The sequence below is a fragment of the Suricata suricatta genome, chromosome 17, assembly GCF_006229205.1.
Source record: "Suricata suricatta isolate VVHF042 chromosome 17, meerkat_22Aug2017_6uvM2_HiC, whole genome shotgun sequence".
Lineage (NCBI taxonomy): Eukaryota > Metazoa > Chordata > Mammalia > Carnivora > Herpestidae > Suricata > Suricata suricatta.
The window spans coordinates 14,414,295-14,425,568 of record NC_043716.1 but is presented as its reverse complement, the minus strand read 5'-3'; the positions used below and the strand labels follow the sequence as shown (position 1 = coordinate 14,425,568).

Here is an 11,274-nt window from a genome sequence, read left to right as displayed (position 1 = left end):
TCAGTGTTTGCCCACACTACAAAGTGATCACCACCACAAGTCCACAAGTCTGCTTACCATCCATCACTGTGCAGTTGGGGCCCTTCAACCATTTCCCCCACCCCCACCCCCTCCCAACTCTGGCAACCAGCAATTTGCTCTCCGGGAGGACCATATTTAGAAAGAATATTCCTTTGGAGACCTCTCATAATTATCTCCCAGGGATGGAGTTATGGAACTCAGTTATTTTGATGACCACATGAGGGCAGGGAGTGTGTATAATTAAAAAAAAAAAAAAAGGCTCCAGGATATTTGGGGCGCTTTTCTTGGGCCTACAGAAGCATGCTGTGTTTTACCCGGTACATTAGCTTAAGATTTAGAACTGAGATCATCTACACACTTTCTATTTCCGAGAGAAAGATTACAGACATCTGCGATGAGAAATTAAGTAAGAGATGCGAGCGTAGCGGAGGGAAACATGTCCTGCAGCAGCTGTGTCATCACACTGCTGAGGTTACGGGCGGCGGCTTCTCCGGCTGTTCAAGGCGCCCTGGCGGAAGCAGAGAGGCCGACCTGGACACAGCGGACGTCCGCTTCCTTCAGACGGAGCTCTGATTTCCTTTTATTATTCTTTTTTTAACACGTAAACCTGTGGTGAGGACGGGGGGCAAGCCGGGGGCGGGGGGGGGGGGCGTCGGGGTTGGATGGTCAGTCTGGCAGAGCCGCAGCCACGTCAGAGGGAGCGGCGGTGCCTTCGAGGAAGGGACCTGGGCGGTCGGCTTTCCTGCCGTCGGGGCTGCGGTCTTTATCCGAGAGGCAGGGGCGGCTCCCGGGGCTCTCCTCTGCGCATGCGTCAGGGTGGAAGCCCGTCAGGGCCAAGACCCGGTACCGCTTCCTCCGGTTCAGTTTATATATGCGAATCCTTTCTTTCTCGGCCTCCGGGTCGGCGAGCATGCCGTCCCAGCGCAGGCTTTCGTTGACCTGCTTCGAGAGGTGCTCTTCCATCTCGGCGACAGGGCAGAGACTTCGGGTGGAGGAGTAAGGGGGCCCGGGCTTGCCCTCAGCTTTGTCCACCTTGCGCTCTGGCCTCGGGCCATGATCTCTGCCAGGACTTAAGATGTCTTGGAAGGAAGAGGACAGCTGCTGATTCTTCAGGCTTCGACTCCGATGCTTATCTGCTGAGCAGATGAAAGGTGTTAGCGTTGTTCATCGTTCGGGCTGCTGCGTGCCCTCCGCCTGCTCGGTTGTGATGCCCAAGTCACCAAAGATGTAAGGGGAGGAGGCCCCTGGGAACCTAGGGCTCAGCTAGCCAAGCCCAACCAACCTTGTACACACCCAGTGGCTCTATGCTTTCCGTCAGGTCATTTTGGAGTGAGGAGGAACCATTTATTGAGCACATACTATAGGCCAGGTCCTCTGGATAATGGCTATCAGCCCATTTTCCAGGTGAGGAAACTGAGACTCCAGAAGTCTGATTGAACGGGGCACCTGGGTGGCTCAGGCCATTAAGCGTCAGACCCTTGATTTGGCTCAGGTCATGAGCTCACGGTTTGTGAGTTCAAGCCCTGTAATAGGCTCTGCGCTGACTGCACGGAGCCAGTTTGGGATTCTCTCTCTCCCTTTTCTCTCTCTCTCTGTCTCTGCCCCTACCCTACCTGTGCTCTTTCTCTCTCTAAATAAATAAATAAATAAATAAATACTTAAAAAAAAAGAAGTCTAACTCAAGCAATGTCACATGAGTGACAGGGCCAGGATTTGAACACAGGCCTGACTCCCAGCACGCTGGTCTTTCCACCATGCCATTCATGCCCTACGTACACTGAGGTACCCTCCAGTCCCAGGAGTCTATGACTCTACCCCTAGTCCAGACTTCTTCATGATGGGAGAAATGGAGAACCAACACAGAAGCTCCCTACGTCTGACTGTGCATAAAGCAATATTATGACAAACCAGGAAATACTTCTGCTTCATGCCTTGTTCTGATATTTCTTATATTAATAGCATTTCTGAATTGTAGAACACTCATATAAAATACTTTAAGTTGTGGGTCTTCATCAGCTCATCCTTCTACTTTTGGGGAGGCAGAAATCCCTCCCAAAAAAGAGAAAATAAAAAAAAATTCCGTCTGGACATTTTTGTATCTTCCTACTCCTCAAAAACAAGTTGGCGTCCCCTGCTGACGATAAGAGTTACATGCCACTACAATGTCTAGAGTCAGAAACTAAGCCAAAAAGATGAGGTTTCCCAATTTGGTTTTGGAGATACACATGGGGCTTTCGACCTAAACTCCAGAATTTCTTTCTTGCCCTTCAATGAAGATTCCATTCGAAGAAGTCATCATAATCTTCCCGTGGCTCCCTCCCCGAATACAAGGGTGACACGGGGAAGGCTGCCACTCCTTCTGCTTCCTGCCTGCCAGTGGTGCCAGCTTTGCGTGCGGTGGGCCAGGGCCCAGGAACTTGAACCAAGGACTAACCATGCTGCAGGTCAGGGCTGCTGTGCCAGGATGAAGGAGAGCTGCCTCTCTGACCAGCAGAGCCCCAGGGGGGGACCACACAAGTGACACTGGAGAGTTAGCACTCAAAGGCAGGTGCCTTCTGTGTCACCGTTGCATTCTCCATAAAGTGGGTGCTCAGTGTCTCTTTTGAGAAATCAGGGGGATGGGTGGTTCTGGGAGAGGAAATTCATGACATACAGGTAGCCTGTGGGATTGTGGCAGGTGTTGGTATGTGTGTATGTGAGGTGTCCACAAGACTGGAGAAGCTGGGGGCACCTAGGCAGCCCTGTTGGTTAAGCGTCCGACTTCAGCTCAGGGCATGATCTCACAGCTTGTGAGTTCGAGCCCCGCATCGGGCTCTATGCTGACTGCTCAGAGCCTGAGCCTGCTTCAGATTCTGTCTTCATCTCTCTCTCTCTCTCTCTCTCTCGCTCGCTCGCTCATGCTGTCTGTCTGTCTCTCTCTCCTTCTCTGTCTCTTTCAAATATAAATAAGCATTAAAAAAAAAAAAGACCGAGAACCTGAGTGCATCCGGTTGCATGTGTCCAGGAAGTGTCGGGGGTGGGGTGGGGTTTATGCATGCGAGTGTGTAGCAGAAGACACATATGTATGTGTAGGCTGGGAAGGGGTGTGCCTGATGGGGTATCTGCACTTTAGTTTTATTTGTTGGTAATAATGATATACGAGGGTGCTTGTTGAGGGAGTTGGCGATTATAAGAGTATGCAGCAGTGACTGGCGTGAGGGTGTCTGCACGGCTGATGGCTGGCCCTGGCTAAGGGGGTGGTGGCAGAAGACAGTCTGTGCAGGAAAGATACTTTATATGCATTTACAGGACATCTAACATCTAGAGGGCAGGTGCCCCGAACGCATTAGACAGAAGGCAAAAGCCTGTGTTTCTCTGCATGTTGGTCACTAGTGTCTTAGTATCTTAGGATTGAGGAAAGTGTGTGTGTGTGTGTGTGTGTGTGTGTGTGTGTGTGTGTGTGTGAAGATGAGGGGATTCCTGTAGGAGGGCTTGAAATTTCTGTGGGCAAGGTGTGGCTACTTAAGATTATGAGTTTCAGCTGAGGGATCAGGAAATTGAGAGGGTGTCTGGGCAAAGCTGAGTTGGTGGGTGGAGCTGGGAGGCTCTGTGGGAATATCGCTGGGGATGTTGGGGATCTCTATGGGGTAGACGGTCCCTATGGATGTTGAGAATTCTCCATGCAGGATTTGAGGTCTCTGTGGACATGTATGGTTTTTATGGGCAGGGCCGGTGCATCACTGTGTTGCGTTAAGTGGGAGGACCTCTGCTTGGGACTGGTGAGTTCTGTTTCTGGTCTGAAGTGGTGTCCTGCAAGTAGATGTAGGATCTTTGTGAGGAGTGGAGAAGAAACTCTGGCACGGGAGCTGAGGCCGCCGCGCTATCTGCTCCTCTTACCGTCCCCCTTGCCCGACCCTTTGGTCTTCTTCTTCTTTTTCTTCTTCACCTTCCGTTTGCTCAGTTCTGAGGCTTTGCCAGCGATTGGGGGCAGTTTGGCTCTCTGCAAGCTCGCAGCGCCACCCTCTCGCTCCTCCTCCACCTCCTCGTCGTCGCCCTCGCCCTCTTCGCCGTACCCCGACGCCGTGGTCCCGTTGCAGTCCATCCGCCCTCCCGGCCGTCACCTGCGCCCAGGACAGCCCAAGACCCGCTGCCGCTGAGCCCACGGCCGCAGGAGCTAGGCGCCAGACCAGGGCCACGCGTCTCCATGGCGACCGCCGCACTCCGCGCGTGCGCAAGCGGAAAGGGGCCCCGCCCAGGGGCGCAGGTGTGCGCATGCGCCTTTCAGTCTGTGTGCGACCTCGTCGAAGGTGCGTCCTGGAGGAGAGATTCTAAAGCCTGGGCTGAGGCGCACGTTCGCTTCTGTGCCTTTTAAAATGCTGTTGGTTGTCTGCTAAATTTTTATCTCCCAAGTTCCAGTCTCGGTACGTCCATCCTGGGCTTGCAAGCCCAACGCGTCTCAAAGAAACCTGTTTCTGCATGGTTCTCCTCGAACAGAACGGCTGGACGGGCAGAAACCTCCTTCCTCGACACTCTCCCTGTGCCCTCACCTAGGCTGGACTCAACGGTCATGCCAGGCACTTGAACTTCCGGACCCACCTTCTAAATGGCCTCACAAACTCTTTAGCCGCACACCTGCTGTAATGAACTTTTCGAGACATTTGGCTAAATTTCTCTTGTTTTAAAGCCCTTCAGTGGGTCCCTGTCAAAATACCTATCAAGACTGAACTTTAGGGGCGCCTGGGTGCCACAGTCGGTTGAGGGAGTCTATTCAGACTCTAGGTCGTGGTCTCACAGTTCCAGAGTTCCAGCCCCGGATCGGATCGGGCTCGCTGGGCCGGCTTCAGCCCTGTGTCCCACCACTCTCTTTGCCCCTCCCCGGCTTGCGCATGCGTGCTCTCTCAAAAAACAAACAAAAACGTAAAAAACCCCTGAACTTTACTGTAGCTTATGAGGCCTGGTGTGATCTGTCTGCTTTTCTTGCCGGGGTTCATCCACCACAGATTGCATTTTCAAGAAATGACTACAGTAGTATCTCTCATCCCACTGTTCTCTTCTAGAATCCTACCACTTCCCCATCAAGAGACAGAGTCTAAAACCATGCCCCTTCAATCTGGGTGGGTTGGCTGACTCACTTGGAACCCATGGAAGAGGCTGTGGCTTCTTAGCTAGGCACTGCAAGGTAATCGGCAGCGTCCATGTTAGCCTTGGCGACCTCAGCCGACCAGAAGGAAGTCGGACACCTCGAGGCTGCCATACTGTGAAGAAGCCCAAACTAGACCACATGGAGAGACTGTAAAACTATGTGGAGAGAGAGAGAGAGAGAGAGAGAGAGAGAGAGAGAGAGAGAGAGAGAGATGCCCCAGCTGCTCCAGTCCCCACCTTTCCACATCCAGCCATCCTCCTACTACAACAGCAGGAGAAAGCCCCCAACGCAGGCCAGCTCCATCCAGCCAAGCCCATCCCAAGTTCCTGACCCAAAGAAGTTGTAAGAGATAAAATGATTTGTAATTGTTGACAAAACTAAGTTTGGGGGTAATAAGATAGGCAGGAATAGTTAACTGGAACTTCAGTCTTTGATTTTAGCCAGTCTAGTGATGAGGTTTTGGGATGATGGTGGGGTTTTAGGGTTCAGAGCTGACAACTAAGAATTCTTGAAGATGTCATTGGTGCAAAAAGGTTATTTTATTAACGCATGGGGACAGGACCCATGGGCAGGAAGAGCTGCGCTGGGGTTGTGAAGAGTGACTGATTATATACTAGTACGTTGGGGGAGGTAAAGACAAAAGGGAGACCTTTGGAGGGAATTTGATATGCTAAAGAGGACTCCTAAAATACCAGAGGCCTTGCTATTGTCTAGCTTAGGTTGTTCTCTCTCTAGTCTGTAGGGCATTAACAACAGGGCGTTCCTGGAGAGAAATGTTATGTTCTATTTGCCTCAAGTGTTTGTCAATGGTCTGCAGGTTAAAAGGAAATTTAATTTTACCTGCCATTTCCTTCTTGCCTTTGTTCCCCGCATCGATATGGAGGAGTGATGTTGGGGCTCCAGGACACTGAGTCTACAGCTTTCTGGAGATTAGTCTATTGGTAAGATTGCCTTTTTCTTGTAATTTACCAAGACATTTGTAAACTGGTGGAGACTCAGGTCCTGCATGACTGTGATCTCTATCGGTTAATCATTTGTTTTGTTTACTTTTCTTTGTTCTTGGGCAGCCAGGAGGGCCAGAGGAGGATCGCACAAGTCCCACACCTGGAGGGGGGTGCTAACTTGTGCTTTGCCCTCCTTATGCTCCCTTATTACTAGGATGTATGAAGTCGTATTTCTCTGTGGTTGTAAGTACCATTTCCCTGAGGACTAATGATGGTGAGCACTTTTTTTTTTTTTAACGACCAGAGCGGAAATCTAGAACCAAACGCTGAACTGACTGGGCCACCCAGGAGCCTCAGTGAACACTTTTTAAACTGCTTATTGGCCATTTGTGTATCTTACTTTGTGAAGTGTTTGTTGAAGTCTTTTCCCATTTTGTAATTGGAATGTTTATATTTTTAGTGTCCATTTGTAAGAGCTTTTTACTGTCTTGCATATAAATCCTTTCTCAGTTATATGAGGGCAAAGATATTTTTCCAGGTCCACCGCTTATCGATTATTTTCTTATTAGTGTTGTTAGACCTTTCTCTCCTGAAGCAAGCCACCGAGAGTGAAACCTATGGACACAAACGGAGATGGTGAATGGGTTTTATTTTAGTTTGGCTGACCAGCCCCTCCCAAGTGTTGGGAAGTCCTCAGGAGAGCACACGCTGAGCAGGAGCTCAGGGTTTTTAAGGGCTTTGGCAAGACAAAATAAGTCATTGATCATAGTTTACAGCATTCTATAGTTGTCAATCATATTTTGACACACAAACGTAAGATTTGGCAGAGACCTATCAATTTTAGAGTTCTTTGTCTCAGGAGAGATGTGAAGTGACCAATCATAGGTCTGAAGAGGAGGAGAAGCACGTGCATAGAAGCGAGAACTTTGCGGTTAAAGGGTGGGGTCTTGCAACAGTATCTTGAAAAACAAGGTAACCTTTTTTTAGAGACAAAGAGAGACAGTGCGAGCAGTGGAGGGTCAGAGAGAGGGAGACACAGAATCTGAAACAGGCTTCAGGCTCTGATCTAGCTGTCAGCACAGAGCCCGACGTGGGGCCGGAACCCACAAATCATGAGATCACAACCTGAGCCAATGCCGAACACTTAACAGACTGAGTTAAGTTATAATTTATGGGTTACATTTTAGGACTCCCAGAGCTCAATTTCCCAACCCTTGATTGTTCAAGCAGAAAAGGGTTGGAGACTGAAACAATGGTTGGTCTTTTTCCATTAGGGTCAGCTTGACCAGGGAGGGTCTTTCAGTGTCTTTTGATAAGCAGACATTATGGGGCACCTGGGTGGCTCAGTGGGTTAAGTGTCCAGCTTCGGGCCAGGTCATGATCCCACAGTTTGTGAATTTGAGCACAAAGTCAGTGTGGAGCCTGCTTGAGATCCTCTGTCCCCCTCTCTCTGTCCCTCTCCTGCGTGCTCACTCTCTTTCTCTCTCAAAAATAAACAAACATTAAAAAAAAAAAACATACATTTTAAATGCTGATGAAGCCATTTTATCAGGTTTTTTTTTTCTTTAGTATCCCGCCCAAGGGGTCTTTCTTTACTTCTAATCACAAAGATAGTCTTCTATTTTCTTCAAGAAGCTTTATGGTTCCTGGGTTTAAGGTTAAGTCCATGATACACCCCAAATTAATTTTGTCAGTAAGATCAGATAAGGGTCAAGATTCATTTTTTTTTCTAAATGAAATTCCAATGGTTTCAGCAAATTTCTTTCTCTTTTTTTTCCCCAGCAATTTTCATTGAAGAGACATTTCTATCCTCACTAACTTGACTTGGCATTTTAAAAAATTTATTTATTTATTTTATTTTATTTTCGAGACAGAGAGAGACAGAGCATGAGTGGGGGAGGGGCAGAGAGAGAGGGAGACACAGAATCTGAAACAGGCTCCAGGCTCTGAGCTGTCAGCACAGAACCTGATATGATCACGAACCCACAAACTGTGAGATCATGACCTGAGCTGAAGTCAGACACTTAACTGACTGAGCCACCCAGGCTCCCTGACTTGGCATTTAAAAAAATATATCAACTAACTGTATATGTATGAATCCATTTCTGGACTCTGTTCCATCGATCTAATTGTCTCTCCTCCACTGATACCACATTGTCTTGGTTATTGTAAGCTTTACAGTAAATGTTGATGTCAGGTAATGTACATCTTCCAGCTCTGCTCATTTTCAAGATTGTTTTTACTATTCCCGAGTTCTTTGCTTTTCCATATATGTTTTCACATCATCTTGTCTTATTTCTTCAAAATAGCCTGCTGGGATTTTGATGGGGATTGCATCAGATCTGTTGAGTTTGGCATTCATTGACTCAGTAATGACAGTCATTAGTATTGATCCACGCACAGGCATGTGTGGACACATTACTCTGTGAAGGACTCTTCTGTTGTTCTATATGTATGTTCTCAGTCCTCTCAGACCCTGGCAACTCTGTACATACTGAATCTGCCTTTTGCCTGTCTGCTTTTGTCCCTAGGAGTTAAGTGAAATGTAAATGACAGAGATCCTTTGTGCAAATGATTACCTGCTAGTAGAGATGTCAGGGTTGGCTTTCCAGGTACTCTGCCCCGGGTGCTTGTGAACAGGTGCTTGGAAAGGCTGGCTTCTCCCTTTCCAAGAAAGGCTGGCATGTCTTCCCTCGCAGCTGATCCTCCGTGCCTGGCTGCTCATCTGGCAGGAGGCGGGCGGCGTGACCATTTCGATTCCTGATTTCAGTGAAGGTTGCATAGAGGTTATGTTGAGCCAGCCAGTCAGCTTTGAAAGAGAAAAGTCGCCTCCAGCAAAGGAATACAATTTTGAACGTTCACAAAAAGTCCTTCCAAGTAGAGATTGGGGAAGTGTATCCCAATTTGATAGATGGGGAATCAGAGAGATGCACAGTGACTTGCTCAATCTCTCTCTGTTAATTAGCCACCGAGTTGGGCCCGAAATTGTAACTCAAGTAGTGTGAGTTCCCTCCTTAGTGAGTTACAGGTAGAGACTCTACCAGGTCGAGTTGTCAGAGAAAGGAAACCTTATTTGCAGCAAATAATGGGGAATAAATAACTTCCAAAACTGTAACTTGTGAAGCTATGACTTCCCAAGCAGGAGTGTGTGGGTTTCTTTTGTTTAGGGTTACGATGAATATTCAGAAAGAGGAGTTGTGTCATTTTAGGCAGAGGGGGGCATAAGGTCAAGGAAAAGTGCCTATGCGTACATTCTATGTTATATTACTGAGGTTCAGCTCCTTCTTGGTGGATATTTTAACATCACACTGAGGCAGAGAGAATGGCTGGTTACTCCGGGGTCCGTCTGCACAGTTGTGAGTTGTGGGTGAGCTCAAACTGGTCTGGGTGGGCAGGGCCCTCCTTTCAGGTGTTTGTTTTTTTAATTAACATTTATTTATTTTTGAAAGACAGAGTGTGAGTAGGGGAGGGGCAGAGAGAGAGGGAGACACAGAATCCGAAGCAGGCTCCAGGCTCTGAGCTGTCAGCACAGAGCCTGACGCAGGGCTCGAACCCACGAATTGTAAGATCATGACCTGAACCGAAGTCAGCCGCTTAACAGACTGAGCCACCCAGGTACCCCTCGTCTTTTCAGTTTTTATCATAGGATGCTGTGCCAGCAGGATCTTTTGCCTGAATTAAAAGACAAGCTGGAAATCGGGCACCTGGCTGGTTCAGTTAGTACAGCGTGCGACTCTTGATCCTGGGGTCTTGAGTTTGAGCCCCATATTGGGGGTAGAGTTTACTTAAAAATAAGCTGGAAAGATGCTTAAAGGAAATGTGGGACAAAGCTGAGTGGGTGCATGCAGGTGGGCAGTAAGGGTCGGGTCTTGGGGTCTTACTGGTGACACAATCCATATTCCCAGTTCTACATTTCTTGCAGGAAAGCAGTTGGTCTTACAATGTTCACTGACCAACAGAATAGATGATAGTATTTTCATTACTTGTTTCAGCTTCCTTGTTCATACGTTCTCCTGGTCGCACTGGCTGGTGGTGTTCTGAGTGGGTAAGAGCTGAGGTTTCTTTACAAGGATCAAGTTTTCCCTTTGGCCAGCCCTGACACAGGCATGTCATGGAGAGCTTGAGACGTTATCCCCTCCGGCTACTGGCTGAGCCACGTCCCTCCAGCTGGCTGGGCTGCTGGTCCCGCTCTCTGCTCTGCCCTGCCCACTGTCTCCATGCTGTTAGTTTTCTCCCCGAGGCTACTAGGCAGTTTCCACTCTTCAGTCGCACCAACCTTAGACTTGGGCAAGTGGAGACCCTGCCCTGGGTCTTGTACTTCACGGGCCCCTGCTCGGACTCTCCTCCAACTGTCTCCCCAAAAGTCAGGAAGTCTGTGGAATCGAGTGGTCCTGCTCACCTAGTCCCTCTCTCCCATCATTTTGTTTTTATTTTAAGTTTATTTATTTATTTTGAGAGAGAGAGAGAGAAAGAGAGAGAGCATGCAAGCAAGGGAGGGGCAGAGAGAGCAGGAGGGAGAGAATGCCAAGCAGGCTCTGTGCTGTCAGCACAGAGCCCGATGCGGGGCTCCAACCCATGAACTATGAGATCATGACCTGAGTTGAAACCAAGAGTCAGATGCTTAGCCAGCTAAGCTACCCAGGTGCCCCTCCCCCACCCTCTTAGCCCATAATCTGAGTCCTTGGCACCTTGGACTTTATTGCCCAAATAGCCCCAGCTCACGTGTAGGAGCTATCTGGGCCTCTTCTCTGGCCCTATCCTCCGGAGTAGCTCTAGGCCAAGGGCAGCATAGATGGAAACTCCTAGGCTGACCGAGGTGTCCAAACCTATGCATTCAAGGACCTTGTCAGTGCAGGATGGAGCCAGGAATGGGAAGAAGGGTGGGCAGGCCACGGGCTGGGTGCAGAACCCCAAAGGCCCTGAAATTTTAAATTTAAATCTAGCCTTACAGATTGTTATGGAGGTCTGGTTGTCAAGGTAGGAAATAGTGCATATTTTATTTAACAGTATGTCCATTTAAATTATAGCTTTTAATATTTAGACATATGGTATGTGGGCCTCCAATTCCACTCTCGTCCCAGACTTTGCAACTGTTAAGGGCAGGTCTGCTCTTTATCTTTCCTCCTTTTATAACTCACTCCAGCCCCTTCCTGATTTTCCCTTGTTAAATAACAAAAATTCAACTGA

General features: G+C 48.6%; 1 protein-coding gene across 1 annotated transcript; it reads right to left on the bottom strand.

Annotated features, from left to right (window-relative positions):
* Positions 1–367: 367 nt before the first annotated feature.
* On the bottom strand, positions 368–4,196 carry C17H17orf97 (chromosome 17 C17orf97 homolog). The gene is made up of 2 exons (XM_029927574.1): positions 3,898–4,196; positions 368–1,154 (listed from the first exon to the last, which is right to left on the bottom strand). Exons 1-2 carry the CDS (start codon positions 4,100–4,102, stop codon positions 688–690), a joined length of 672 nt encoding a protein of 223 aa, XP_029783434.1. The 5' UTR covers positions 4,103–4,196; the 3' UTR covers positions 368–687.
* Between the last annotated feature and the right edge of the window lie 7,078 nt (positions 4,197–11,274).

Excerpts from the sequence above, each read along its gene's own strand:
- C17H17orf97 (XM_029927574.1), bottom strand. The coding sequence starts at position 4,102 with ATGGACTGCAACGGGACCACGGCGTCGGGGTACGGCGAAGAGGGCGAG. Across the intron at positions 1,155-3,897 it reads AGGGTCGGGCAAGGGGGACG|ATAAGCATCGGAGTCGAAGC; the intron begins GTAAGAGGAGCA and ends TCTGCTCAGCAG.